The sequence below is a fragment of the Sorex araneus genome, chromosome 1 (assembly GCF_027595985.1).
Source record: "Sorex araneus isolate mSorAra2 chromosome 1, mSorAra2.pri, whole genome shotgun sequence".
NCBI classification, from domain to species: domain Eukaryota; kingdom Metazoa; phylum Chordata; class Mammalia; order Eulipotyphla; family Soricidae; genus Sorex; species Sorex araneus.
This window is the reverse complement of record NC_073302.1, coordinates 5,066,951-5,094,397: the sequence shown is the minus strand read 5'-3', so window position 1 is coordinate 5,094,397 and position 27,447 is coordinate 5,066,951. Positions and strand designations below refer to the sequence as shown.

General features: G+C 63.0%; 1 protein-coding gene across 4 annotated transcripts; it reads right to left on the bottom strand.

Moving 5' to 3' along the window:
- Positions 1-530: 530 nt before the first annotated feature.
- On the bottom strand, positions 531-27,213 carry SH2D3C (SH2 domain containing 3C). 4 transcript variants are annotated; one of them, XM_004613303.2, is made up of 11 exons: positions 27,098-27,213; positions 19,290-19,329; positions 11,437-11,565; positions 10,044-10,501; positions 7,921-8,045; positions 5,191-5,708; positions 3,558-3,673; positions 2,886-3,057; positions 2,491-2,602; positions 2,068-2,274; positions 531-990 (listed from the first exon to the last, which is right to left on the bottom strand). In XM_004613303.2, exons 1-11 carry the CDS (start codon positions 27,139-27,141, stop codon positions 815-817), a joined length of 2,097 nt encoding a protein of 698 aa, XP_004613360.1. In that variant the 5' UTR covers positions 27,142-27,213; the 3' UTR covers positions 531-814. The 4 variants fall into 4 exon arrangements, with proteins under 4 accessions (XP_004613360.1, XP_004613361.2, XP_004613362.2 ...); XM_004613304.3 differs by lacking the exons at positions 19,290-19,329; positions 27,098-27,213 and adding an exon at positions 15,031-15,223; XM_004613305.3 differs by lacking the exons at positions 19,290-19,329; positions 27,098-27,213 and adding an exon at positions 15,037-15,223.
- Positions 27,214-27,447: the final 234 nt, after the last annotated feature.

Here is a 27,447-nt window from a genome sequence, read left to right as displayed (position 1 = left end):
CTGTGGCCTACAGTGCGAGCATTTGGGGCCACAGCGCATCCAGCAGGAAAGGCACCAGCCTCGCACACATCCAAGTCAGGCTCAATCTCCGGCCCCCCACAGGGTCCCCCAAGCTGCCAGGAGTGATTCCTGAGCACAGAGCCAGGAGTAAGCCCTGAGCACCACTGAGTGTGGCCCCAAAACACGCACGCGCGCGCGCACACACACACACACACACACACACACACACAGGCCTCTCCAGCCCCTGCACATTTAGGAACCCCTTGCCCAGGGCCGCACCAGCAGGAAGCAGAGAAATGCGAGCCACCAAGTGTCTCTGCCACCAGCTGGACGTGGCCGTTTCTCTCTCCCTGCTGGTCTATCCGGGAGAGGCGCCGGGCTTTTATAAGAGAGGTACAAGTGGCGCTGCTGGGACAGTCGGGGACATTTAAAGGCTAACCCAGCATGTACTGAAGGAAGCTTCCCACCTTCCACCCGAGAAAAGGGGCCCCTCTCCCCGCCAAAACCCCACGAGAGACAGGAAAAAAAAAAAGAGTCATAAAAGTTTATTCTATGAAAGAAAGGGCAGGAGCTCTGTACACGTATTTACAGGACGGACGTATGTACAGCCGAGTGGCAGCCCAGGGGCCGGCCGGGGGCCTCCCGGGGGCCTCAGCAGGCAGGGACGGGGAGGAGCTGGCGGGACGTGCCGGCGGGGGTGAGGCAGGTGGGACGGCGCCCAGAGACCCCCAGCTGCAAGGCACACCCCGGGCTGATGGCGGAGTCCCTGCGAGAGAGCTCGGGGGCGGGGACCCTCCCGGCGCTGCCCCGGGCGTCAGAGCTCGCTGGAGCGGACCGCGGGCTCCAGCTTGTGCGACAGGGCGGTGAGCACCTTGTCGAACTTCTCGTAGCGGCGGGCCTGGCTGCTGGCCGCCCCCTGGCTGCCCCACAGCAGGCGCATCTGGAACTCGGTGCTGAAGACCTCCAGCAGCTCGGGCCGCGCCTGGAACCCTGGGGGTGGGCGAGGGAGGGTCAGGGCACCGCCAGGCAGGGCTGCCACCGCTCCTGTCCCTCCCTGTCCTGTCCCGCCCCGCCCACACACCAGGTCTACCCAGAGGTGTGTGGCTGCTTGTTTGTGACCCGATGTGACAAATGATTTCTAATTTTTTTTTTTTTTGTGGCTCTGCACTCAGGAGTCACCCCTGGCGGTGCTCAGGGGACCCTATGGGATGCTGGGAATTGAACCCGGGTCGGCCGCGTGCAAGGCAAACGCCCTACCCGCTGTGCTATTGCTCCAGCCCCGACAAATGATTTCTAAATGATGAGATGAGAAAATGTTCATGAATCCTGGAAAATTCCCTCTATTATTTTTTTTTTAATTTAAAACTTTTTTAATTTAATTGTTTACATTTTTCTAAAAGTTCTTTTTTTTTTCCTTTTCTGTTTTTGGGCAACATCCGGCAGAGCTTAGGGCTTACTCCTGACTCTATGCTCAGGGATCACTCCTGTGGGGGCTCGGGGGATCCCAGGGGGTGCTGGGGATCAGGCCCAGGTCAGCCACATGCAAGGCATGTGCCCTTCCTGGGTGCCTCATCTCTCCAGCCCCAAGTTCCTTTTTTTCCCCCTAAGGAGCACAAGTGGCATATTTGGGAAGGAGTTTGGGCCCCACCCAATGGTGCCGGAGGCCACTCCCGGGGTACACAGGGCATTGTCCCCGGCCCTGTGGATGATTTGTGTCATCTCCAAGTGCATCTAAGATGAATATTTGTGACTCCAACAAAGCCAAAGCAGTAAAAGATGAACCTCAGCCCTTGAGCCAGAGGCCAAGGGCTTTGCAAACAGCCTTGTAAAGGCTGGATCACACGCCCACTGCGCAGATGGGACAGCTGAGGCTTGCAGGAGAAGCTGAGGGGGAACCTCTTCGCACGGCCTCCATGTGCCCCACCCCACCCTCCAGCTGGCTACAAACTGCCTGCTGGAAGGGCAGGGCAGGAAGACCAGGCGGGAGAAGGTTCTGGAGGGGGGCAGGAGAGGGTGCAGGGGCCGGCTGGGAGGGGCTGGAGGAGAGCCCGGTGGGCGGCGACTCACCCTGCAGCTTGGCCTCGGCGTTGGTGTGGTACAGGCCTCCGTGCTGGGCCACGGTGCGGGCGGCCTCCAGGTGGGCCAGCACCACCTCCACGCCGTGCTCGGTGCTGCCCCAGGGCTCGGGACCCTCGGCCGGCGCCGTGTCACACTCCAGCAGCGTGATGAGGGGCAGCACGTGGGGGAAGGTGGTGTTGCTCAGCGGGGGGCCCTCTGCAGGAGGGAGACGAGCCTGAGTGGCGGGGCCGCAGAGGCCCCCCCCCAGGGTCCCCACCAGGCTCACGAACCCCCCAGACGCACCCTTCCTTTGGGGTCCCTCCCGCCCAGCCCCGGGTCCCCTGAGTGTCTAGACACTCCACACAGGGAGTGCAGTGGCCCAGAGAGGGCCGCCCCCTGCCCGAGGTCACACAGCACTGGGGGCGGCGCTACCTTTGCCCTCGTTGAGGCTCTTGAGGAAGGGCTTGAGCTTCTTCTCATAGAGAATGGCACCCTCCGTGTGTCGCTGCCGCAGCGTCACCCACGTCTGCTCCAGCCGCGCGATCTAAGGGGGGAACCAGACCTGAGCCACCAGCTGGGACGGGCCTGGAGGGACGGGCGAGGATGACCGCGGCCCGTTCCAGGGGCCTGGGGCTGCTCCTCACCCGACAGACAGCGCACGGGCCGTGGGAGGGAACCCCAGCCCAGAGAGGGCAAAGCCTGGGGCTCGGGCGACAAGCCCAAGAAGTCCATCCCGACTCAGGGCACCCGTCACCCCCACCCCAGGGCCACGACCCCGGCCTCTCGCCGGTGACCCGGGGCCTGGCTCAACCCGGGCGCCTCAATACCTGGGCCATGTCCAGGGCGCCCATGACCGCGGCGAAACTGAACATGTTGCCCATGGTGCCCCGGAGCTCCGCCGCCAGCTGGATGGTCTTGTGCAGCAGCGCGGCCCGCTCCTCGGCCGAGCCTGTGCAGCCCAGGATGTCCACGGCCAGCATGATGGACATGGTGTGGAACCTGGGAGGACGGCAGGGCCAGGGGGGCAGGGGGCAGGGTGAGGGCGGGGCCGGGGGCAGGGCCCAAAGAGGGAGCCGCCGAGGGAACGCGGAGCGAGGGCGTGGCCTGAGAGGCTACGGGGCCGGGGCTTTGGATTGGCCCGTGTAATTAGGGGCGGGGCCAGTCCCCCCAGCTGAGTGTCTGGCGGTACCCGGGCTTGGAATTCAGAGGCAGAGCTACAGTGACAAAGAAAGAAACCAGAGCCGGTAAGCTCAACTCAACTTGGTGGGCTCTGACTGGTCGAGAGGATGCAAATGTTGAATCCTTTAGGGAGAGGAAGGATTTCGAACTTGGGCTAAATCAGGAAGGACTGCATGGAGAAGCTGCTATTGGCCAGTGGTGTAGGGGGCGTGCCCAAGACCCGGAGTTGGGGCTGTGATTGGCCAACCGGGCACAGCAAAGGGGGAGCGAGGCAGCCCCCGGGTTCCCCGAGAGGCCCCTTGGGGCCCATCTTGCCTTACCTTTCCAGCAGGTCTAGTCGAAGCTGCCGGCCATGGGGGAGGGTGAGCAGCTCCGTGCCCCAGCGGACTCCCATTAGGGTCTGCATCTCCTTGGTAACGCCCAGTATCCTAGCAACCTGCAAGGACGCCCAGAGGGCTGATTAATTTCCTGTCCTGGCTGGCCCGAGCCGTGTGAGAGTCACGGAGCTCCATCTAGCAGGGACGCTTGACTGGCAGGCCGGGTGTGAATTCTCGGAGCCGCTAAGCTCCAGACACTGAGGGAAGGAGCCTCATTTTTCCCATCGGTGAAGTGGGATAAATGGAGATCATGGGAAGATGCCTGACACGTGGCATATAAGGTAAGGTCAAGGACCCTACTAGGGGGCCTTATTCCAGAACACGAGCCCAAAACCCCAAGGAATGGAGCACTTGACAGAGGTCACTCTGGGCATAGAACCCAAGGGTCATACCCTTCATGCCTGCGCTCTTTCCTTGCTCTTGGAGGTTGGCGGCCACTGACACCAAGGAATTAGTACCCTCCCCCCCAAAAAAAAAACAAGAGCCAATGTGAAGCCTAGAGAATATTAGGGCTCTTCTGTGCTTAGAAAAGCAAAAGACAGTTTTGGCCCTGGTCCAGGTAATGACTTTTGCTTTTGCCCACCAGGGGGCGTGAGGGAGGTTAGTCCACCTGTCCATCAAGACGAGACACATTTTTCCAAACCTCCAGACCCTGCCACACTGACACCTGGAAGAATAGAGAATATTCTGGAGAGGGGCCAGCGAGATAGCACAGTGGGCAGGGTGCTGGTCTTGCATGCAACCCACCAGGATTCAACCCCTGGAGTTCTATAATGGCCCCACTAGCACCTCCAGGAGTGACCCCTAAACACTGCTGGCTGTGACCCAAAAACAACAAAAAAATTCATTTAGGGGAGTTGGGTTTTTTTGGGTTTTTTTTTTTTTTTTTTTGCTTTTTGGGTCACACCCGGCAATGCACAGGGGTTACTCCTGGCTCTGCACTCAGGAATTATTCCTGGAAGTGCTCAGGGGACCATATGGGATGCTGGGAATCGAACCTGGGTCGGCCGTGAGCAAGGCAAACGCCCTCCCCGCTGTGCTGTCGCTCCAGCCCCAAGGGTTTTTTCCTTAATTATTTATTTTGTTGTTGTTTTGGGGCGACCCCTGGCAATCTCGGGGCACACTCCTGGCTCTGGGCTCAGGGATCACTCCCGGCGGGCTCAAGGGACCAATGTGGGGTGCCAGGAATCAAACCTACAAGACAAATGCCCTACCCACTGTTCCATCGCTCCAGCCCCGTTCCTTCATTTTTCAAAAGGGGTAGAAATAAACATACAGTGGGAGAGGAGTTTGTCGAACACGGTCAACCTGTTTGATCCTGGGCACCACCTACGATCCCCTGAGCGCCACCAGGAGTGGCCCCTGAGCACTGCCAGCTGTGGCCCCAAATCAAACGAAAAAAGGGGGTAACTGGAGGTCCAGAGAGGCAAAGTGGCACAGCGTGAAGCCAGGATGCCGACGCACTCATTCTACCTGGAGCATTCAGGGCCGAGCCCTTCCCAGCCCCGATCCTAGTCCCCCAGTCAGAGAGCACTGCACCCGGCTCGCACCCGGCCCTCCGTGCACCCCCACCTACCAGGCAGTCGACCTTGGTGACGTGCCGGGCCAGCGTCCGGGCGTCCGCCTCGGCCAGTAGCTCCTTGACCTTGCGCAGGAGGCCCACCTCCAGGGGCCGGTTCTCCTTGGGGATCAGGAGGGACTGGAAGGAGGCCGGGTCGAAGGAGGAGGCGGCCTCCACCACAGGCGCTGTGAAGGTCCGGCCCCAGTCCCCCTCGGGGACCCCGTTTTCTGACAGTTCCTTTAGCCTCTCCCCGTAGCTCCGGGCCTGCCGGCTGGAGGTCTCCGACGCAGACCACTCGCGGCTGCTGCGGGCGGGGGGCTGCAGCTGGCAGTAATGGCCTGAGTCTGGGTCACTGTAGCTGCTGAGTGACGGGGAGGGGGAGGCTTTGCCGAGGGTGTGGGAGGGGCTGGCGTGAGAGCCCTTGTCCGATTCCCCGGGGGGCTTTGGGGCACTTCCGGAACACAGCTGGGGTTCACTGGAGCGGCGGGCGACAGGAGAGGAGGGGGCCGCAGGGGCAGCGTGGATGCGGGTCACTGCGGGGAGAGGGGCAGAAGATGAGCAGGGCAGCCGCTGACGTCTCCCCGAGCCCCGAAGGACAGGCTCCAGCTGCCCTCCAACAACGGGGCAGCCCCCGCCCTGCCCCGCCCCCACCAGCACTGGGCCAGGCCTGGGACTCGGTCACCTGGGCCCAGGGACTTCCACGTGGCTGCCCAGCAGGTGGCCGCAGCCTGGGAAAGCGCAGAGGAGCCTTCGGGCAGGTCAGGGACACTTAAGCCCTGGCTGAGTTTCCTCGTGCCACGCGCAAGGGCTCCTGGGACTTGTGATTGTGATGTATGACACCGAGGGGGCCAGCAGCCGGCGGCAGACACACGAGTCAGCCACCGCACAGCCCGCCTGCTCCCCAGCCAGAGGTGATGTTTATCGAGCCTCCGCGGCTGGTGAAAGCTTCCTTTGTGCGCGAGCCCAAGGAGTCCCGGAGTCCCGAGAGGGACTTCTAGGATCAGGACTTTTACGGAGAGGGGCGTGGCTCCTGGCAGTCACCCAGCCGGTCGGGCTTAGAGCTGGGATTTAAACCCACGCCTGGGGGGAGGGGACAGGGTGGGAGAGCCAAAGTACAGTGGGGAGGGCGTTGGCCTGGCACGCGGCTGACCTGACCCGGGTTCGATCCCTGGCATCCCATATGGGGCCCTGGGCACAGGCATAACCCAAAAAGCCAAAAATAAATAAGAAATTAAATAAAACCTTTGGGGCTGGAGCGATAGCACAACGGGTAGGGCGTTTGCCTTGCACGCGGCCGACCCGGGTTCAAATCCCAGCATCCCATATGGTCCCCTGAGCATGGCCAGGAGTAATTCCTGAGTGCAGAGCCAGGAGTAACCCCTGTGCATCGCCAGGTGTGACCCAAAAAGAAAAAAAAATTAAATAAAACCTGGCATTGGGGCTGGAGTGATAGCACAGCAGGTAGGGCGTTTGTCTTGCACGCGGCCGACCCAAGTTCGATTCCCAGCATCCCATATGGTCCCCTGAGCACCGCCAGGGGTAATTCCTGAGTGCAAAGTCAGAAGTGACCCCTGTGCATCGCCAGGTGTGACCCAAAAAGCAAAATAATAATAATAATAATAATAAAATAAAAATAAAAATAAATAAAATAAAACCTGGCATCAGGACAGGAGAAAGACAGTATGGGGGAAGGGAGGCCGCTTGCCTTGCAAGAGCCTGACCCTGATCCAATTCCCAGCACTGCTGGGTCCCCCATGCCCTGGCAGGAGTGACCCCTAAGCAGAGACCCAGGGGTAAGCCCTGCACTGCCAGGTGTGACCCCAAACCCCCCAGATTAAAGAGACATAGAGTCCAGACATGGGGTAGGCCTCGCACGAGGTGCTGCAGACCACCCTGCCTCAATCCCGGCACCCGTATGATCCTTCAAACACGCCAGGAGTGATTCCTGAGTGCAGAGCCAGGAGTAACCCCTAGGCGCTGCTGGGGGTGGCCCCCCAAAATACAGAAAAAGAAACGAAACAACCCAGTCTCTGCTCCTGCCCCTCAGCGCCCTGCCTAGGCCATGATGCGGAGAAGTGGTCCAATGAGGGGCTGAAGCGACGGCACAGCGGGCAGGGCATTCATTCGCCTGGCGCATGGCCAACCCAGGTCCAATTCCCCGTACCCATGTGGTCCTGAGCCCCGCCAGGAATGAACCCTGAGCATGGAACCAGGAGTCAGCCTGGAGCACACAACAGTAATGCCCTGAGTATCTCGAGGGGTGGCCCAAAAACAAAATCGAAGGAAAGGAAGAGAAAACGTCAACACAACCATCCTCCCCTGTGCCAGCCATCTGGGATCTGGGATTCGGGGAGTCCCCGGCACTGCAGGTGGGGCACCTCCACATGGCAGCTGGAGGGTTTCTGCGGGACCCACGCCCCAGCCCTGAGCCTGGGACAGTGAGCCTGCAGCAGACGTCCTGCCTTCCAGACCCCCTTCGGACCCCCTTCCGGCCCCCATTCGACCCCCTTTCGACCCCCTTCCAGGGCCCGATCCAGGCCCAGTGATGGGCGCCCACGGGGCCTGCAGAGAGCGCCCTCTATCTGCCACTGAGGCCGCTTCTAGCGGGGCCGCTGCTCTCAGAGTGGGGTGACGAGCACCCAAGACCGACAGTGCCCGCCAAGGCGCACGGGGCCATGTGGACCAGACAGGGTCATGGCCCCCAGCTCGACCCGCCTCCCGCCACCGCGCCCCGTCCCCGCATACCAGTGCTGTAGGCGGGGGAGCTGAGGCTCTCGGAGATGGGGGTCATGGGCGAATGCAGGTCCGGGATCTGGTCCATGCTGAGGGCGCAGTTGCGGATGGGCTCCCGGGGGTGCGGCGCAGACGAGCTGTGGAGCAGACGCCCGGGTGAGGGTGAGGCGAGGCGAGTCGGGGCCGGAGAACACCCCCAGGGCCCGGCAAGAGAGCCGGGAGATAATCCAGCCCAGCTCCCACCATCAGGACCAACACCGAAGCCCAAGGAAGGAAGGGCTGGGCGGACGCCACCCACATCCCCTTGGCGCTGGCTTTGATTGGCTCGTTCACCCATCACTCTGGGGGGGCCTCTCGAGCAGTGCTCAAGGGGCTCGGTGGGGGCTGACGCTGCAGTGTCGGGGAGCAGCAGGGCCACCGGGCAGGGCTGTACCTACCCCAGGAGCCATGCTGGCCTCAGGGATTGAACCTGGGTGCAACTGCCTTAACCCCTAAACCATCTCCCTGGCCAGTCTTTCTCTTTTAAATTTATTATTATTGGGGCCAGAGCAATAGCACAGCGGGTAGAGCGTTTGCCTTGCACGCAGCCAACCCAGGTTCGATCCCCGGCATCCCATATGGTCCCCCGAGCACCACCAGGAGTAATTCCTGAGTGCAGAGCCAGGAGTAACCCCTGAGCAACGCTGGATGTGACTCAAAAAGAAAAAAAAATTATTATTACTTTTTTTTAAAATTATCACTTTTTGGTTGGAGGACCATAGCCAGCAGTACTCAGGGGCCTACTCGTAACTCGGTGCTCAGGGATCACTCCTGATGGGGTTTGAGGGACCATACGTGGGCCCTTCCCACTGTGCTATCTCTCCAGCCTGCTTTTTTTTTTTTTAACGTTTTGTTTTGGGGCCACACCCGGCTCTGCGCTCGGGCATCACTCCTGGCAGGCTCGGGAACCATATGGGGTGCCGGAGATTCTTTCCGGCTCTGTTTTCATTTTTTTCATTTTTATTTACTTACTTAGATCTGGGGACCCACACCTGACCGCGCTGGGGGGAGACTCCCAGCGGAGAGCAGGGGCCCGTGAGGTGCCAGCACGGGGCTTCCGCATGCCAAGCGTGAGCACTGGTTCCTTGAGTCATCTCTCCCACCCCCCCACGGGTCACTGCCTCTCTCTGGTGAGTGGTCCGGGGAGGGGGCAGAGGTGTGGGAGGCCCAAGGCAGCCAGGCCCCTGCCGTGGCCCCCACCTGCTCCCACCCCGGCTTGGGACTCCATCCCCCATGGACCTAACACTTTGGGTTCCCCGCTGCAGTCTGGGCAGTCCCAACCAGGCGGGCACAGACCACAGAGAGGGGACCACGAGGGGCTGCCCAGGGGATGGTGGCATGGGTGGCAAGTCTCTGTAGGCAGTCAGAGATGCCAGAGAAAATGGGGCTGAGAGGTAGCACGGGGTGAGGGCACTTGCCTGGCACCTGCCCCTCCTGGTTCAAGCCCAGGCATGCCATCTGGTTCCCAGAGCCCCGCCAAGAGTGACCCCTAAGCACAGGGCCAGAAGTAGCTCCCAGGTACCATGGGCAGGGCCTGACACGTGCCACACACCCCCCATTTAAAAAATCAGGCGGCTGGAGCTACAGCGGGTAGGCTGACCCGGGTTCGATTCCCAGCATCCCATAGAGGCCCCCGAGCACTGCCAGGAGTAATTCCTGAGTGCAAAGCCAGGAGGAACCCCTGTGCATCGCCGGGTGTGACTCAAAAGAAAAAAAATAAATCAGGAGCACAGATTTTGGAGTCATGAGCTGAACTGATCACACCCTTCTAGCACATGGCTTCCTCTCCAGCCTATTTCCCCGCCTGCAGTGAGGGTGAAGACAGGGTCTCCTGCTCCCCGGGGACCCCCCAGAGCAGCTGGCACCCGGCCAGTGTGCAGTGGAGCACAGAGACAATTACCTGCGGTGGTCCCCCAGGCTCAGAGGCGACCACGTGATAGGACAAGGCAGCCGAGAATGTCAGTTTCCTGCCCCCACCCTGCTTCCTGCAAGGCCCAGCCCCCCTGCCCCCCCCCCCCGCACCGGGCCGCCCCGCACCCCACACACCCCCGCACGCATGCGCATGCGTGGCTGCCGGGGGCGGGGTCCCCGCTGACCTGGCCGGGCAGCCTTCACCGCGGGGGGCCTTGTCCGCTGCCGTGAGCCCGTCGGTCATGGTGACGCTGCGCCGCTTCATGTGGCTGCCCTTGGCGCCCGAGGGGCTGGCGGGGCTGGACGCCTTCCCGCCGCCAGGGCTCAGGCCGTAGCTGGCCTCCAGGTAGCGCAGCGGGAAGGTGCGGTTCACCGGGCAGTAGATGATGGCCCCGCTCTGCTCGGACACGGCCTTGCGGCTGCCCACGTGGTAGCGCACGAGCGCGGGCACGTGGTCGAAGCTCTCCTGCTCGAACAGGTACTGGATGTGCGTGTAGCTCTCGCCCGCCTTCACCACCACCTTGTTGATCTTGAAGTGCAGGGCCTGGTTGCGCCAGCGGCACGTGAGCACGTAGTCGCCCAGGCTGGTGAGCGAGTCCCGGATGAGGAAGTCGCCGTTGCGCTGCACCAGGGTCTCCGACACCTGCCAGAGCACCAGGGGGCCGGTGAGGGGCACAGCGGGCGGGGTCTGGGGGCTGCCCGTGCGCGCAGGGATCGACTCAGCCCGGAGACACGATGAGCCGGCCAGAGGCCCTGGGCCTGGGGCATAGAGGTGAGAAACTCCGCAGGCATAAGCGCCCCCCACCCCCCAGCAGAAGTCACAAGGCCCTGGGGCCAGGGTGCCCAAGGTCTCTGCATCATCGAAAAACTCGGGTCTCAGCCACCACCGCCTCCTCCTCCCCATGGCTCCCCTCCGGTCCTGGGCTGCCACTTCCCCTTCTCCAAGCAGCGAGCCTCCGGGCCAGAGCCATAGTACCGCAGTGAGGGCGCTTGCCTTGCACCCAGCTGACCCAGGTTCGATCCCCGGCATCCCATATGGTCCCCCGAGCACTGCCAGGAGTGATTCCTGAGTGCAGAGCCACAAGCCATCCCTGAGCACCGCCGGGTGTGACCCAAGGAGAAAAACACAAGCACTGTGCCTCGGTGCCCCAAACTCTGCTTCCTCTGCCCAGGGGCCCCCTGCCCGCCCTGCCCACCTGGTGAACTCTCCCCTTCACTCTGCCGAGGCCGCGGGCCCAAGGACCCGTCCTCACTAACTGACATACGAGCACCTGCCGCATCGCCACGGCAAGCAGGAGGGCCGGCTCCTCTGCCCCTCCCGGCTCACGCCTGCCCGGGCAGCCCCGCGCACGCGCACACGTGTGCAGCTTCATCCAATTCTCAGGCCGCCCTCGAGGTGGGCGTTTCTCAGTCCCCCCTCCCCTTCACAGGTGAGGGGACTGAGGCTCGGAGAAGGACAGCGACCCTTTAAGGCCACAGCTAATAAAGGGCGGAGCTGGCCTTCCCCCACCCGGCTGGCCGGCTGGCCGGGGAGGTGGCAGGGAGGGTCCGGAGCGGAAGGCCCCTCGGGGCGCTCACCTCGCGGGGGATGCGGCCGTGGTACCAGGCATGGCTGCGCAGGTCCGTGCTGCTCAGCTTCAGCTCCTCCTCCAGCTCCTTGCGCAGCTTCTCAGGGGACGAGTCCAAGATGTACTTCTCCTTGGAGAACTGCTCGGGAGACAGGCAGGGCTGGTACCCGGCCCAGAGCCCCCGGCCCCACCTCCTCCTCCCAGCCCCGGGCCCTGGGAACTCTCGAGCACAGCTGCCAGCAAAGGCCCCCAGAAACAGGGCCCGTCCGGAGTCCCCTCCCAGCAGGAGGAAAGAAACAGCGACTCATTCTTCCAAGACAGAGCCCCTGCCGTGCGCGCGGGAGAATGATAACTCTGCCACTGACCGCCCGTGACCACCCGCATCCTAACGGGGGGGGGGGCATGAGGCAACACAGATTTAGACAAACAAACAAAACACAGGTCCTGTCCTCAAGGAAGCTCCGAGGCATTCAGGAAAAGAGTCAATGACGCGCTCCGAAGCAGCCGCGGTCAGCACCACTGCCGCGGACAGCGGCAAAGGCGCAGGCGAAGCCCGTTCCAAGGCGGCAGCTTCCCGGGGAGAGAGCCCCGGCCGGCTGGCATGTGCAGTAGCTACGCCAGGCCTGACTCTGCCCCAGCAGAACGGTTTCTACAGGTTTCTACAGGCTGGCCCGGCTTCACCCAGCCCCCCGGGCAGAGTCCTCACCCTGCCCTTCGCCTGGCCTCCTCGATTCCCAAGACGCAATTCCCAAGACGCTCCCTCCCAGGGCTGGCCCTGCAGGGAGGCCCCGGGGGCAGGCTGGGACTCCCTTCCCCTCCCTGCCCATGTCCAGGGCACTGTCTCCAGGAATTGGAGGCCGGCAGACCCTGGGACCCTTGCAGGACGGCGGAAGGGAATTGCCCACGGCCACGTGTGCCCCCAACAGAGTCCAGCCCCACCTTGGCTGGACCTCAGGACCTCAGTTTCTTCCCCTGTAAAATGGGTCCAATGATAGGTAAGAACCTAACCTGCCTCTCTCTGAGGCGAGGGGGCGGATAGAGATGATGCTAAGGGAACTGTGACCTACACAGAGATGTCCTCATCAGGTGACAGCCAGTGATGACTCCCACCCTCCCGCGCCCCCCCCAAAAGATGGCCCTGGGCCTGACAGAGTAAGGCAGGTGACGGGGCTTCTGCCCAGGTGAGTATCTCCCCTCCGCTCCCTGCCACCTCCAACCCGCCACAGACCTCAAACCCAGCCCCTCTCCCCAGGAGAAACTGCACCCCAGCTTTCTAGACTCTGACATTATTTGTTTTTGGTTGGGTTTGGGTTTTGAGACGCACCAGTTCTTTGGGGTTTTTTGGGTTTGTGGTCACACCCAGCTGTGCTCAGGGCTTACTTGTGGCTCTGGTGCTCAGGGATCGCTCCTGGCAAGGCCCCGGGGGCCATACGGGGTGCGGGGGTCAAGCCCAGGTGAGTGTCCTGCCCGCTGCACTGTCACTCAGGCTTCTGTTGTTCACTTGGTTTGGGGCCACCCCTCGAAGTGCCCGGGGGTCGCTCCAGCCTGTCGCCTTCTCTCCCCAGCCCCTGGCTGTCATTTCACACTAAACCCTCGGGTGGCACGCTTCAGCGCCACGGGCCAGGAGTCTGGGGCCATCAGGACAGAGGGCAGCTGCCTGTGGGGCCAGGCAGGCGCTGACCAGGTTCTCCTGACATTCCAAGGGTGCGTCTGGGGTTCCACAGCGTCCCAAGCAGAGGGGCAGGGGCCCGAAACGGGGAGGCCTGAAGGAGCGGGGAGGAGAGCAGGGCAGAGGCTGGGGAGGGCGGTGGGCAGGGGAGACTGTGGCGAGGAGCTTCAGAGGTGCAGAGGGAGTGGGGGGTGGGCGGGGGGCCGCGTGGCGGGGCTGTGAGCCAGCTTGGGAGCTGGCACCCGCCCAGAGGCCACAGAAGGCTCCATCTGCCGTGTGGAGGTGGCCGGGAGCCTTCTCCGTAAGTGCTATCGGGTGGGGCGGGCGTGGGTGGGGTGGGGAGAGGGGGATGCGGAGAGCTGGGGGCAGGTGCTGAGGGGTCAGTGTGGACCCCCCCACAGGGATCCCCCAGGAAGTTGTTCTCGGAGGGGGCTAGCTGGGGCTGGAGCAGCGGGGCGAAGGTGGACGAGGGGACTCTGGGGGCAGAGGGCAGGGTGGCGTGCAGAGGCGAGGTCCATTCTGCTCCCCTAAACCCAGACAGAGAGGGAGGCTGGAGCCGAGCAGAGCGCAGGGCCAGCGCAGACACCCACCCTTCTCCAGGCCCCGCCCCCAGGACACCACACCCTGGGGAAGAGTGGGCGTCCAGGGGGAAGACGTCAGTACCCCAAGTTTATGTCTGCATCTTCACAAGACCTCCCAGCGTCCTCCCTGCAGCACGTGGGGGTGCGACCCCGCCAAGGCGGGGCTGGGTGGGAAGAAGCCGTTCCCACGCTCTGCCTGCCCGTGTGACCTTGAGCCAGTCACTTCCCCTCTCTGGGCCGTCAAAGGGAGAAAGGATGGGGAGTCTCAGAGCTGCTTCCTCCAGCCCTCCTGGGCCCGGAGAAACTCGGGGATCAACTTGGTCCTGCCGCACTCTGGAGACAGGCGCGACCTTCAGGTCCCTGCGTGCCCTCCTCACCCTCGACCTGGGGGTCGCGGACTATCTCAAGTGTTGGGCGGGGGTGCCGGGGTGCGAATGCAGCATCCCTGCGCTCGGCGCCCTGCGATTGGCCAGAGATGATCTCACCGCTCCGGGGCTGCGCGCCCCTGATTGGCTGGCGCGGGGATGCTGCGCTCCGCTGGCGGGGCCGTCATTCCGGCGGGCTGGGAGCGTGCGAGATACAGGAGCGCAGAGGTGACGTGCCCGGCTGCCCCTCCAGGAGCCCGGGCGGCCCGAACGCCGAGACCCCCGCCCCCGGGTCACGGTCTCCACCCTTTGCCACCAGCGCGCGCGCCCAGCAAGCCCCTGTCTCCAGTCTCGCGTCCCCAAGCCAAGACTCCCCAGATGATGCTCTGCAGAGAGGCGGGGTCGGGTCCTCCCCTCCACCCCCTTCCGTTTAACCCCTTCGCCGCCACAACCCTGTCCCACAGTGTCCGGCCAGCCAGGCTGAGAGACCCGTGCCCCAAGCCTGCCCCGAGCTCCCCGAGATGGCAGGAGAGTGGTGGGCGCCTTGGAACGCCCCCCCAAGCGCTGTCCCACCGCAGCCGCCCCCCACTCAGCCTGTGCCCTCCAGCCCAGCGCCCCCCGGTACAATGGGACCAGGCTGCCCGGGGTCAAGGGAAGGCACCGGAGTGCTGGCCTGGGGTCCGGCGGCTTGCCGGGAACCCGGACTCCCGGACCCGCTGTCCCAGCCCAGGCCCGCTCCCTCCAGAGGCAGAAAGCAGAGCTGTGACCGGCAGCCCCCCGCTGCTCCCCCACCCCACCCCCGGGTCCCGGGAGCGGCGTCTGCGACCCTCGTCCCAGGGAGAGCGTCCGGGCGCCCAGAGGTGAGGCTGGGGCGACCCCGCCCCCTCCCGCCGCCCCTGCCTGGCCGGCCCCCTGCCCGGCTCCGGGGCGAGCGCGTACCCCGCTCCCGAGCGCGGGGCGAGACGGGGGTCCCGGAGCCGCCCCCTCACCTGCACCTGCACGAAGGAGCCCCGGTAGAAGCAGCAGGCGGCGGCCGACAGGGCGCTCCACAGGCTGCAGCGCTCCGTCATGGTGCGGCGGGCCGGGCCGGGCCGGGCCGGGCCGGGGGGCGGCGGCCGGCGGGGCAGGGGCGCGGGGACCGACCGGGCTGGGCACCGGCTGCGCGTGCCTCTCGGCGGCGCGATTACCTCATCGCCTGGTCGGGGGAGGAGCGGGGAGGCGGGGCGGGGAGACCCCACCCTCCCGCCGGCCAGGGGAGGGGAGGGGGCCATTGTTCCTCCCTCCGCCCGCCCCCCGCGCCCGCCCCGCGCCCCGCGCCCCGCGCCCCGCGCGCAACCCCGCGGCCCCGAGCCGGGAAGGAGCTGCTCCGAGGGGCGTCACGGGGGGCACCGGGCCGGCGGGGGAAGCCCGGCGCGGGGGTCTGGGCTTCGGTCACTCCCTCGCTGACCCCCAGCCGGGCAGAGACTTTGCATTAAATCACGTCCCAAGCGGGCGCAACCTCCCCGCCTCGCCGCTGCCCAGACCCTTTGTGGCCTCGGGAATTCTCCGGGCGCCCGAGGCTCCTCATTCGTCTGGAGCCGGGACTCCGCTGGGGATAGCGGGGGTCGCCGGACGCCGAGCGCTGGGGTCACGGGGTCGGTAAGGCTCGGCGGGTAGGGCACTAATCTGAGTTCAAGGAGAGGGGGCCCCTATCCCCGCCCCTGCCGCCCGTCCTGGAGCGGACAGCGGCGCTCCTGACCGGCTGTCAGGGTCCAGGCTGAGCCCTGGCGGAGAGGCACAAAGTGACGGTTCCAGAAATCCGCGTTTTTCCCTGGGCATACGCAAGACTAGCGCTCTCGGCCACTGAGCTCGGGCCCCCTCCCCCTCCCGCACATCTTCACGCTGTCTTCACATCTGGACTTCGGGGGGTCTTAGGGGAATCTGACTCTGCATAATTCCACGTAGGGTTCACAACCTCGGGACCAGAGCCCTGGGACCGCGGGGAGGGCGCTTGCCTCGCACTCCGTCAACCTGGGTTCCACTCCCAGCCACCCCTGGGGTCCCCCAAGCACTGCCAGGAGTGATGCCCGAGAGTAGAGCCAGGATCAAGCCCTGAGCACAGCCGGCGCGCCCACCACCAACACCTCCACCAACACCTCCACCAACACCATCCACCCCCGCAAAAAATAAAAAAGAGGTTAAGAATCTATTGACAGGCTGTGTGACCTCAGGCCCTTGAAACCGCCTCCCTGGGTCTCTGTTTTGGCTTTTTTTTTTTTTCTGAAATCGCAGATGAAACCCTGAGGCCAAGGAGCTTGGAGTTTGATCGCCACCCGCTCTCCCACCCCCCAGCCTGGCCCTGGCCCTGGCCCTGGAGGTCAGCATCTCAGGGCCGGAAGGAACCTGGACACTACCGATGCCCCCTCGGCTGAGGCCGGACACGAACACGGGCAGCCCTGAAGTTCCTCCTTGGCGGCTTGTGGACGGACCCGGGGCGCAGGTCGTGTTTCTTTGACGGTACTTTCAAATTTTTTATCCCCTGAGCCAAAGGGAAAACTCAAAGCCAGAAGCCCTCGCCAGGCGGCCGGGGCAACAGTACAGCAGGGGAGGGCGCTGGCCTTGCACGCGGCCGACCCGGGTTCAATCCCCAGCATCCCATAGGGTCCCCCAGGCACCGCCAGGAATGACCCGTGAGTGCAGAGCCAGGATTAGCCCCTGAGCACCGTAGATCTGGCCCTCCCCCCTGCAAAAAAAAAAGTCCTCACAGGGGTCTCATGCCACCTGTAACAGGGACCTCACAACTTGCAGGCAGCTGGGGCTTGTGGGTGCTGGACGAGCCCCAGGGCCCCACCACCCAGTGCGCAGCCTGCTCAACCTCTGTCCCCCTCTGGGGCAGGGAGCGCGAGCTCCAGTTCAACTGGCTGAGCCTGGGCCCTGTGCCAGGGTCCCCCACCTCATCCCTGTCCCCCTCCAGCTGGGAGAAGATGCTGGTGAGCGTGCCTGATGAACTGAAGGGACAGGGCCTTTTCCTCCAGAAAGCCTTCCTGGATTTAGAGCACAGTCCCAAAAACGCCCTAGTGAAGCTTTCTGGTGTGTGTGGGGGGGGGCAGGGGTGGGAGGGCGCTCCTGGCTGTCAAGGGCAACGTCTGGGGGACAGGATGTCAGAGGGTCAGGAGCCAGGCGAGCCTGCTGCTCCCTCCCCGCCTCGTGAGCTCAGTGACCTAGACTGGGGACCCAGCTCTTAGCACACTTCACATCAGTGAACACTGAGGCCCACGCAGGTCACATACACGCTAAGGTCATGTGGTAAATAAATGGAAGGTCTGGGGCTAAAACCTGTAGCTTGGGAGATAGGACCAGGATTAGGGGCGAGCCTGGTGTGCACCGCCCTGGATTCAAGCCCCGGCACCACATGTAGGCCGAGGTCTGGGGGCCTCCCCTGACCACAGGCCCCCGCAGCACTGCAGCTCAGGCCCTAGCGTGGATCACCAGCCCTGTAGGCCAAGTACCAGCCCCCCGCTCCCCCGTCCCCTATGGCGTGCGCGTGCACGTGCGCGCGCACACACACACACACACACACACACACACACACACACACACACACACACACACACACACACACACACACACACAGAGCCCCAGCCACCTATGGCTTCAATCACTGGCAGGACATCCCCCCCAACACCACCAGGTGGCAGCACCATGAGTCCTAAGCACAAAAGAATGGCTTCCGGCCCCTGAGCACTGCCAGGTGTGGACTCCCCAGTAATAAAACATAAAATTAGGGGCTGGAGCAATAGCACAATGGGCAAGGCATTTGTCTTGCACGCGGCCAACCCGGGTTCGATTCCCAGCATCCCATAGGGTCCCCCGAACACCGCCAGGAGTAATTCCTGAGTGCATGAGCCAGGAGGAACCCCTGTGCATCGCCGGGTGTGACGCTAAATAAATAAATAAAATAAAATTTGGGTCTGGGGTTAGACAGATAGTACTGGGGTTAAGTTACTTGCCTTGTTCTATTCCTGGTACCATATAAGGGCCCGGAGTTATCCCTGAGCACAGGGGGTAGGAGACAGGACTGAGCACTGCTGTGTGTGGCCCAGAAAACTTAAAAAAAAAAAAAAGGATCTGCCTGACCATGTATGGAGATCCTGAAACATAGGGCCTGGCGGCGGGGGGGGAGGGGCTGGAGGGGTTGGGGTACGTGGGAGGGAAAAGGCCAAATGAATCCAAGGTGGGGCATGGGGGCGGGGGGGGGGCTCGGTGGTACAGCACATGTGCACTTCCCAACACTTTAAATTTAATTTTAGAAAAAAGAAATGAAGGAGGCAGAGCAATCGCACAGTGGGTAGGGAGCCTGCCTGACACGCATCTGGCCTGGGTTTAGTCCCCGGCACCCCACATGGCCCCCAGCACCCCAGGTGGTCCCCTGAGCCACAGCAGAAGTGAACCCTAAGTACAGAGCCAGGAACAAGCCCTGAGCATCGCTGGGTGTGCCCCGACCACACTCCCCCCTTTTATTTTTTCCCCAAAAAAATTGAAACAGGGAAAAGAAAATTAGATGAAAACCAGTTCACAGCCCCCGCTCTGCCCTCTGGCTGCTGTGTGACTGTGGCCCCATCACTGCACATCTCTGGGCCTCGTTTCCTGTCAATTAAAGAGCGGAAGGTCTCTGCTGTCCAGTGAGACGCGTGTGGAGGAGGACACTAGGGCTGGGGACGTGACGCAGAGTCGAGCACCCCTCTGTGGAGGACCTGGGTTTGCTCCCCAGTGGCGCTAGAAAGAGAAAAGCAGCCCAAACTCCTGCCCTTCCCAGGGCCAGCAGCCAGCCAGGGCCCTGCGCCCAGTGGGCGTCCACATCCTCTATTTTGTGTTATTTCTGCTTGGGGACCACACCCAGCGGAGCTCAGGGGTTCCTCCTGGCTCTGCACTCCTGGAGGGCGCAGGGGGCCACACGGGGGTGCCGGGAACCGGACTGTGTGCCAGGCAAGTGCCCGCCCCCTGTCCCGTCGCTCCAGCCAGGCATGCTCTGTCCTACCTACTGATGCCGCTAGCGTCATTATTCCAGCCCCCCAGGGCCCCGGGATGGACACGTGCATCTTGGAGACCCCAGGGGGGACCTAGCCGGCTGGCACGGCCGGTGGGGTACCCAGCATCGGGACCTCCGGAATTTGCCCCACCTGCTCAGAGCACCCCACCCCAGCGGGACCCAGACAAGGACTCTACTCCCCGAAGCAGTGCGCAGCCCCCCACGGCCCCCGCCGCTTACCTTCACGTAGTCCCCGCCGGCCTCTGGCTCTCCACCGGCCCTGGAAGGGGAACAGAGCGTGAGTGTCCGCGGCTCCGCCCCGGCGCGGCGCCCCCTGGCGACAGAAGAGGGCGCTGCAGCTCTCTGCGCTCCACTCCCTTCTGCGGGCTGAGCAGGTGGGTCATTCACCACCGGACCCGAGTCCGGGTTTCCTCTCCGCGCCTCGGCTTATCCGGGTTTACACTAACAAGCTGGTGGATGTTCGGTGCCCTCCCCACTGTACTCTCTCTCCAGCCCCATCCCTTCTTCCTTTCACCCACCCGCCCCCCAAGCTTGCCCTAGCACCACTGGCCCCTTATCTGCCTCCTTCAGGCCACAGGGCCTTTGCACTGCTCACACCTCTGCTGATAGGCCCGCCAGGGGAGTCATCAGCTTACCGGATCCTGACTAGCTTCTCCCTGGTTCTTCTTCATGGCCCCTCCTCCAAGAAGCCTGCCCTGACTACCCTACCTTTAAGAGTCCCTCCCTGCTCTTTCACTCTGTCCTCCCAGCACCCGTCCTGGCCAGAATGACCACTTTGTTAACTTCCTGGCAGCAATGAGACGAGGAGGCCCACTCACTTTGCCTCCTTCTTGATGGAGCCGCCAGCTTAGCGCCTGTAGGAGCACGGCAGGGCTGGCTAGTGAGCCCTCAACCATGCTCACCCCTGGGGCCAGCTGTAAGTCTGGCTCCTAGGCCTCTGGCCAGCATCAGCCTCTGGCTTCCCATCTGCAAACGTGGGAGAAAAGGAGGCCGGAGCAACGGTGCAGCGGGAAGGGCACTTGCCTTGCACACGGCCGACCCAGGTTCGATCCCCAGCATCCCATACGGTCCCTGAGCGCCACCGGGAGGGATTCCTGAGTGCAGAGCCAGGGGTAAGCCCTGAGCACAGCTGGGTGTGACCTTCTCCCAAAAAATAAAATAAAAAAAGAAGAAGAAGAGAGGAGCTAAGGTTTGGGTCCCCCTAACGCCCGAGGGCCGGCATGAAGGCCGCTGAGGGCAGCTGTCCTCCAAGTCCTTCCTGACCCCGGCCCAGGCTCCCTGCAGCTGGCCAGGGCGGGCTCCCTGAGTCCTTTGGGTTCTCTCTGACCTGTGGCTCTGTGGGGCGGGGGGCAGGGGCCCCCCCTGCTCCCCTCCCCCCGTGCTTCCCGGGTGAGGTGTCCCATCCCAGCCTTTCCGGTCATTCAGGCCCGGAAATCCTCCCGCTGCTGGGAACAGATTGGCCAGGACACAGGGATCGCCCCAGCACTTCCTCCCGCTTCCTGCCCGCTTCCCCTCGGGCACTAAGGCGGGAGGGGGGACTGGCCCCGGGGACCAGGCGGAACAGGGCAGCCAGAGCCCCTGGGGAGGGGTCAGGGCAGAGGCCAGGCCCGGGCAGCCCCCCACTCCCTGCCACACGGCAGGATTCCCAAGACAAGAGTGACACCGCTTGCTACCTGCCCTGGCTGGCCAGGGCCCCGCGGCCACCTGCTCGCTGGCCTCCCGGCTGCCTCAGGGGACCCTGCAGTCCTCACCCCAACAGCCGGAGCAGTGATGTCCACATCACGCCTCCAGCGGGGAGGGCCTTTGCCTTGCACGTGGCCGACCCGGGTTCAATCCCCAACATCCCCCGAGCATCGCCAGGAGTGATTCCTGAGTGCGGAGCCAGGAGGAAGCCCCGAGCATCTCTGGGTGTGAACCAAAAAGAGAAAGAATAAACAATCAAGCCCCTGCTCTGCTGCAAGGCCCCGGCAGGGCCGAGCAGTGCTGCCCGCTGGCCGTGCCTCTGGCCGCCTGCGGTGTCCTGGGCCCTTTCTCACTGCTGGACTCACGTGCCTGCTTCCGGGGAGGCCGCCCAGTGACCGAGGCCGTGTCTCTCCCTGGACTCAGCGCCACACGGCACAGCGTGGGTGCTCAGGGAAGCTTTCATCTTCCTATTCCAGGGGCCACATCGGGCAGTGCTCAAGGGTTACTCCTGGTTCAGTGCTCAGCAGCTGGTCGTGGCAGTACCTCCCAGTAGTCCCAGGGAATTTAGTGGTTTGGTTCAGGACTTACTCCGGGCTCTGCACTTAGGGGTCACTCCTGGTGGGGCTCTGGGGACTACGTGGGGTGCCGGGGATCAAACCAAGGTCCACCGTGGACAAGGCAGGCGCCCTCCCTGCTGGCTCTCTCGCTCTCCGTGTGTGTTTAATGAATCACTGGCACAGGAAGACCCGCCACCCTGGGGACAAGTTCTTTCCTGACCTCTGACCTTCTAGAACTCCCTCCGAACTCAGAGCCTTTGCACATGAGGTTCCCTCTGCCTGGAACCGCCTTGCTCCCTCCAGACCATATTTATCCCCAACCAGCCTTCAGACCTCAGTTTGTTTGGGGACTGCGAGAACATTCTCCCATTGTACTCATCAAATCTGGGAATCAGAAAGCTTCTGTTTAAAAAACCAAAATCAACTCAGCTGCCATTAATTAATTTATTCCTATTTTATGCACTGAAGAGGCACTTTCCCCTCGAATATGGGGGGTGAAATCAATTAATAAACAATAGTGACAACTGAGCCCGAATCGGTCCCATTAATCAGCCGCATTAATTATTGAAATAACCCACGCCTTGAATCGCCTGCACGCGCTGATTTGTCCTGATAACGGGCACCACTCATTGCATACATTAGCTTAATTAATCGAATTAGTGAGCGGTGATTATTGCCCATTAGCCTTCCTCTCCCCCGAGCAAGTTTCCCTGTTGGGTCAGCCTCAGAGGAAGGGCGAGGTGCCCGGGCCGTCCCGGGCCAGCCTCTGCCCGTCTGCCCTCTCAGTGCCCCTGTGCCCGAGGGCAAAGTGGAAGCCCCGTAACTCCCTTCCTGTGAGGCCCAGAGGATTCTGGGAGAATCCCGGCTGCCCCAGTCTCCAGCCCTGGAGAGCCCCTTCCTGTCTTTCATCGAGGGCTGAAGATTCTCCCCCTCCTTCACTCTGACCCAGGCTCAGGTCCTGGGGCCTCCCCACCTATAGAGAGGACACGTGGCTCCGCGCTGGGATGACCCGGGACACCCGCTCCACACACACACACACACACACACACACACACACACACACACACGCACACGCACACGCACACACACGCACACGCACACGCACACGCACACGCCTGCCTCCCTAGCAGGCTGTAGACGGGCCTTTGTCCCCGTCCTGGAGAAATCCCTGCCCCTGTCTCCGCTGGGCCGCAGGAGCGCGGAAGGGCAGGGTCCCTGGGGACCCTCAGCCCGAGGGGGGCGGGCCTGAGTGCTGAGAGCCCGTGGAGACAGAAGGCGCTGGCCTGTGGCCCCCGAGCGCATGTGTCGCCCGCCCCCATCTCCCCTTGCGGCCAACGCTGGGGCGTGTCCCGCGGCTCCCTCTCCGTGCGGGAGAAGCCCACGTGCTCCCTTGAACGCGACATTCTCTTTCTCGCCGCCCTTCCCGTCCTCAAACCTGCACATAAAATCTGTTGTGATTTTGGGGGCTGGAGCGATAGCACAGCGGGTCACCAGGGTTCGATCCCCAGCATCCCATAGGGTCCCCCAAGCACCTCCAGGAGTAATTCCTGAGTGCAGAGCCAGGAGTGACCCCTGTGCATCGCCAGGTGTGATGCAAAAAGAAAGCAAAAAAAAAAAAAAAAAAGAAGGAGCTGCGTGTGTCTGAGCGCGGGGCGGGCGCCCTCTCCCTCCCGGGGGGCTGGGACTTGGCCCGGCTCGTGGCTGCCGAGACTGGCTCTGGGTTGGCCTGACCGTACTTCCTCATGGGCTCCCCAGAAAATGGGGACAGCTTCTGGCTGGAGATGGGGAGACGCTGGGGGGGGGCGTCGAGGCCAAGAAAGGTTACTATTCTGCTTCCTTTCAGATTCTGGTTTTGGGCCTGAGCGGGCTGGGAAGGCAAGGCTGTGTCACCTTGCTCTGCTCAAACCTCAGTTTCCCCTTCCTGCTCGTGGGGGGAGGGGCGGCATGAGCAACTCCTGGTCCTGACATGTGCGCCAGAACCCCCTGGGGAAGCAGGTTGGTTACTGTCGGTGTTGCCTGGATGGGGAAACTGAGGCACAGAGGGGGGAGGGGCCGGCAGTCCCTGAGCTGCTGGCCCTGTGGCCCCCAGCCCCCCTCCCCTGCCCTAGGTGCAGCATCTCTGTGAGGAGTCCCGGGGTGTGGGAGAGGGAGAGGGGCACTCGGGGGGCAGCTCTTCCGCCCTGAGGCAGTGCGTTCCCACAGCCCGCGGCGTCCGGGGGTCTCGAGGACTGTGAGAAAGTCCCCACAGGAAACGAGAGGCAGGAGCAGCTGGGCCCCTCTGGAAGACAAGGACCAGCCGCCCGCCCCGGCCCGGCCCACCGCGGCCCCCTCCCCTGGTGGGTAATCGCTACCAGATGCCCGGCCACTGACGTCACCGTGCAGGCCGGAGGGTCGTGGGACTCTGGGGAGCGCCGGGAATTCTTGGACCAAAATCAACATTCCAGAAGGAAATGGGGGTGGGGGGGCGCCTGGGCGCGTTCTCAGTACCCAGCAGGCTGGGGCAGGGGCAGCCCAGGACCCCCCGGCCCTCGCACCGTCACCTCGCACAGCCCCCTGGGCCGGGGGGACCAGTGGGGACGGGTCTCTGGGTCTCACTTAGAGGGCCGCTGTGAAGCAAGAATCCCCCTGGCCAGGGGCTCCTGGAGAACCCGAGTCAGACCCTCCTCCCCCCGAGGGCCCTGCCAGCCTGCCGTCATCTGTACCCATTTCCCCTCTGCTCCCCCACTCTCAGCCACGAGGGTCCCTGCTGTGTCCCTACCACTGGCCTTCATATAGGGTCATGTCCCCGTGGCCTGACTCAGCTTCCCCAGGGAGCAAAGGGGGCCTCCTCCCGCCTCCGCCCACACCCCACAGAACTTGCTCCTGCAGACTTTTCCCTGACTCATCTTTGCGAACGGCTCATCACGCTGACCCGCCCCAGCCCCTCGGTGCCCCCCACTCCCCGACTTCACTGGAACGTTTCCCAAGATTTCCTTTTTCTCTTCCACTTGAGCCTTCACCTCACCTAGTTTGGGGCCAGAGCGAGAGCACTGTGGGGAGGGCGTTTGCCTTGTATGTAGCCGACCCGGGTTCCATCCCCGGCGTCCCATCGGGTCCCCCGAGCACCGCCAGGAGTGATTCCTGAGTGCAGAGCCGGGAGGAAGCCCTGAGCATCGCCAGGTGTGACCCGAAACAGAAAAGCTTTACCCGGCTTGCCCCCCACTCTCCCTGCACGGGAGGGGGAGGGGGCCTCCATGAGACCTGGTTTGACAGCCACGACCTGCACGGCCTCCCCCCAAGAATAGGGCCTGAGGCATAGCGGGTTCTCAGTAAAACTTAGAACAAGAGGCTGGAGGGCTGGAGCGATAGCACAGCGGGGAGGGCGTTTGCCTTGCACGCGGTTGACCCGGGTTCGATCCCCAGCATCCCATATGGTCCCCTGAGCACTGCCAGGAGTAATTCCTGAGTGCAAAGCCAGGAGTGACCCCTGAGCATCGCTGGGTGTGACCCAAAAAGCAAAATAAAAAACGAGGGGCTGGAGCAATAATACAGTGGGTAGGAAACTTGCCTTGCACGTGGTCCCCCAAGATGAGCCAGGAGTGATTCCTGAATGCAGAGCCAGGAGTCAGCCCTGAGCACTGCCGGGTGTGGTCAAAAAAAAAAAAAAAAGCCCAAAAAATTAAAGCAAGGAGCGGGAGTGATACTACAGTGCGACCTGGGTTCAATCCCTGGCATCCCGTACGGTCCCCTGAGCACCACTAGGAGTAATTTGTGAATGTAGAGCCAGGAGTGTGGCCCCCAAACAAAAGAACATTTAAAAGAATTAGCAAAAATTAAAACCAGGGGCTGGAGCGATAGCACAGCGGGGAGGGCGTTTGCCTTGCACGGAGCCGACCCGGGTTCGATTCCCAGCATCCCATATGGTCCCCTGAGCACCACCAGGGGTAATTCCTGAGTGCATGAGCCTGGAGTAACCCCTTGTGCATTGCTCGGTGAGACCCGAAAAAAAAAAATAAAACCAGTGGAACTCTAATCCAACTATTAAGTTGAATAAGCCTCACAAACATCTTCATAAGACCCGTATCTTTCTCCGCCAATGGGTGCTAGCTGCTTCTTTTCCTGGGGCGGGGGGTGTCTTGGAAAGTTATCTGCAGTAATCGGGACTTTGGCTTGCAGACGGGGAGCTCGGGGGCGGAGAGCTGTTCAGATCTGGTCGAGTCTAGGCTCTGTGACCCCAGGAACATGCCCTTCCTGGCACCCCAGTTTCCTCATTGGAAAAATAATACAGCTGAGAAAAGACCCCCAACCCCCAGGGCCAGTGCTGGAGAGGTCACCCACTGGGTGCTCCAGCCAGCCACGCCCCGTAGGGTCACACCCCTTAGGTGGGCTCCAGGCCTGATAATTCCACATGGGGGGAGCAGGTGTGGGTGTCCCCCCTCCCCTCCCCGCCCAGGCATCTGCCTCTTCCTCTGGAACGCGGCCGAGGGCAGAGAGTGGCGGGCTTCTCCCGCACCATCACGGAGCACAGCTCCCTGGGCACCAGCCGCCTCCCTGCCCTGTACTCACGGCCCCTCCTCCCTCCTTCCTCCACATCCCCCCTGATCCCGCAGGGAACGGGCACCAGGAAACTTCTGTGGCCTCACCTCTTCCCCTTCCTTCCTTCCTTCCTTCCTTCCAGGTGTACCCTGCCTCCGGGGGGTGGGGTGGGGGGGACAATGCTCTCTGCCACTCTGGTGGCTCCCTAGGAGGATTTGAGGACAAGCCCTCAGTCCCGTCTCAGCCCCTCCCGAGAGCATGCACAAGAATGAGGCCCCCAGGAGCTGGAGCGATAGCACAGCGGGTAGGGTGTCTGCCTTGCACATGGCTGACCCGGGTTCGATTCCCAGCATCCCATAGGGTCCCCTGAATACCTCCAGGGGTAATTCCTGAGTACAGAGCCGGGAGTAATCCCTGTGCATCTCCAGGGGTGACCCAGAAAGAGAAAAAAAAAAAAGAATGAGGCCCCAAGGGCCAGCGAGATAGTCCAGTGGGTAGGGTGCTCACGGCTGAGCCGGTCCCGTCCCCGCTGGCATCCTCAAGCCTGCCAGGAGTGGTCCCTTTCCAGAGCCAGGAGTAAGCCTTGAGCACTGCGGGGTGTGCCCCCCCAAAAAAAATAAAGACTCAGACTCAGTGACAAATCTCCAATGTTGTCCCCTTCAGAGACCACCCTGGGCTCTGCTTTGGAGACCACACAGGGGAGGGGGCAGGGCTGAGGCGCGGGGCATCCTGGGAGAAGGGCTTGATTCCTGCCCTGCCGCTTAGCCTGGGTTCCAGGTGGGAGACTGGCTCTCAGAGCACCAGGACGGGCTCATGCTGGACCCCCGACAGCCCCGATGATCTGGCTAGGGATGTCCTCCACCTGCTCCGTCCCAGCCGGACAAGAGGTCAGGAGCCCACAGCGGCGGGAGGCTGGGCACCTCCTGGACTGGCATTCTCAAGGCTTGCCTCAGCGGTGCCGGCAGGGAGTGGGGTGCCCGGCTGCTAAGGGCAGGGGGCACTTTAGGAAAGTGCCCAACTGGGCCAAGGGAGCCCCTTTTTTCCTTATCTGTCAAAGGCAGGGGCAGGGGGAGTGACTAAAGCCTCTCTCCGGGGGCTGCTGAGGAGTGGGCGCCCAGCCCGTGCCGAGCCCTCGTGGGGACAGAGATGCCCCCAAAGGCGGCTTCGAGCTCCGGAGGCCAATTAACCCCCCCCAGGCACCCAGATGGGCAGTTCAGACAGGAATTTCCGCCGTCAACCTCTCCCGTCCCCGGGCCCGGCTCGGTCACTCACCCTCTGGGTCCCACTGCGGGGCACCTTCGGCCCACGGTAGTCATGGCTCTCCGCGGCCGCCGCCTGCAGCCCCGGGACCTCCCAACCCCTCGGCTCCCGCCTTCCTGCGGCCCGCGAGCCGCGGAGCTCACGGCAGCACCCTGGGGGCGTGGCCGAAGACAGCCCCGCCCCGAACCGCAACACCCCGCCCACTGGGGAAGGACACGCCCACCCGACCGCCCATCGCCTCCCGCCTAACCCTGCCTACTTGGGCGTGGCCCGTAGGGCCCGGCCCCGCCCCGCCCCGCCCCGCCCCGCCCCGCGCGCTTCACCTACCGGAGCCCCGCGGAAAGCCACACCCCTTGAGCTCC

Coding starts and splice junctions, on each gene's coding strand:
- SH2D3C (XM_004613303.2), bottom strand. CDS start 27,141: ATGACTACCGTGGGCCGAAGGTGCCCCGCAGTGGGACCCAGAGG. Junction 10,502..11,436: donor ACGGCCGCATCCCCCGCGAG/GTGAGCGCCCCG, acceptor GTGCTCTGGCAG/GTGTCGGAGACCCTGGTGCA. Junction 991..2,067: donor CGCCGAGGCCAAGCTGCAGG/GTGAGTCGCCGC, acceptor GCCCACCCCCAG/GGTTCCAGGCGCGGCCCGAG.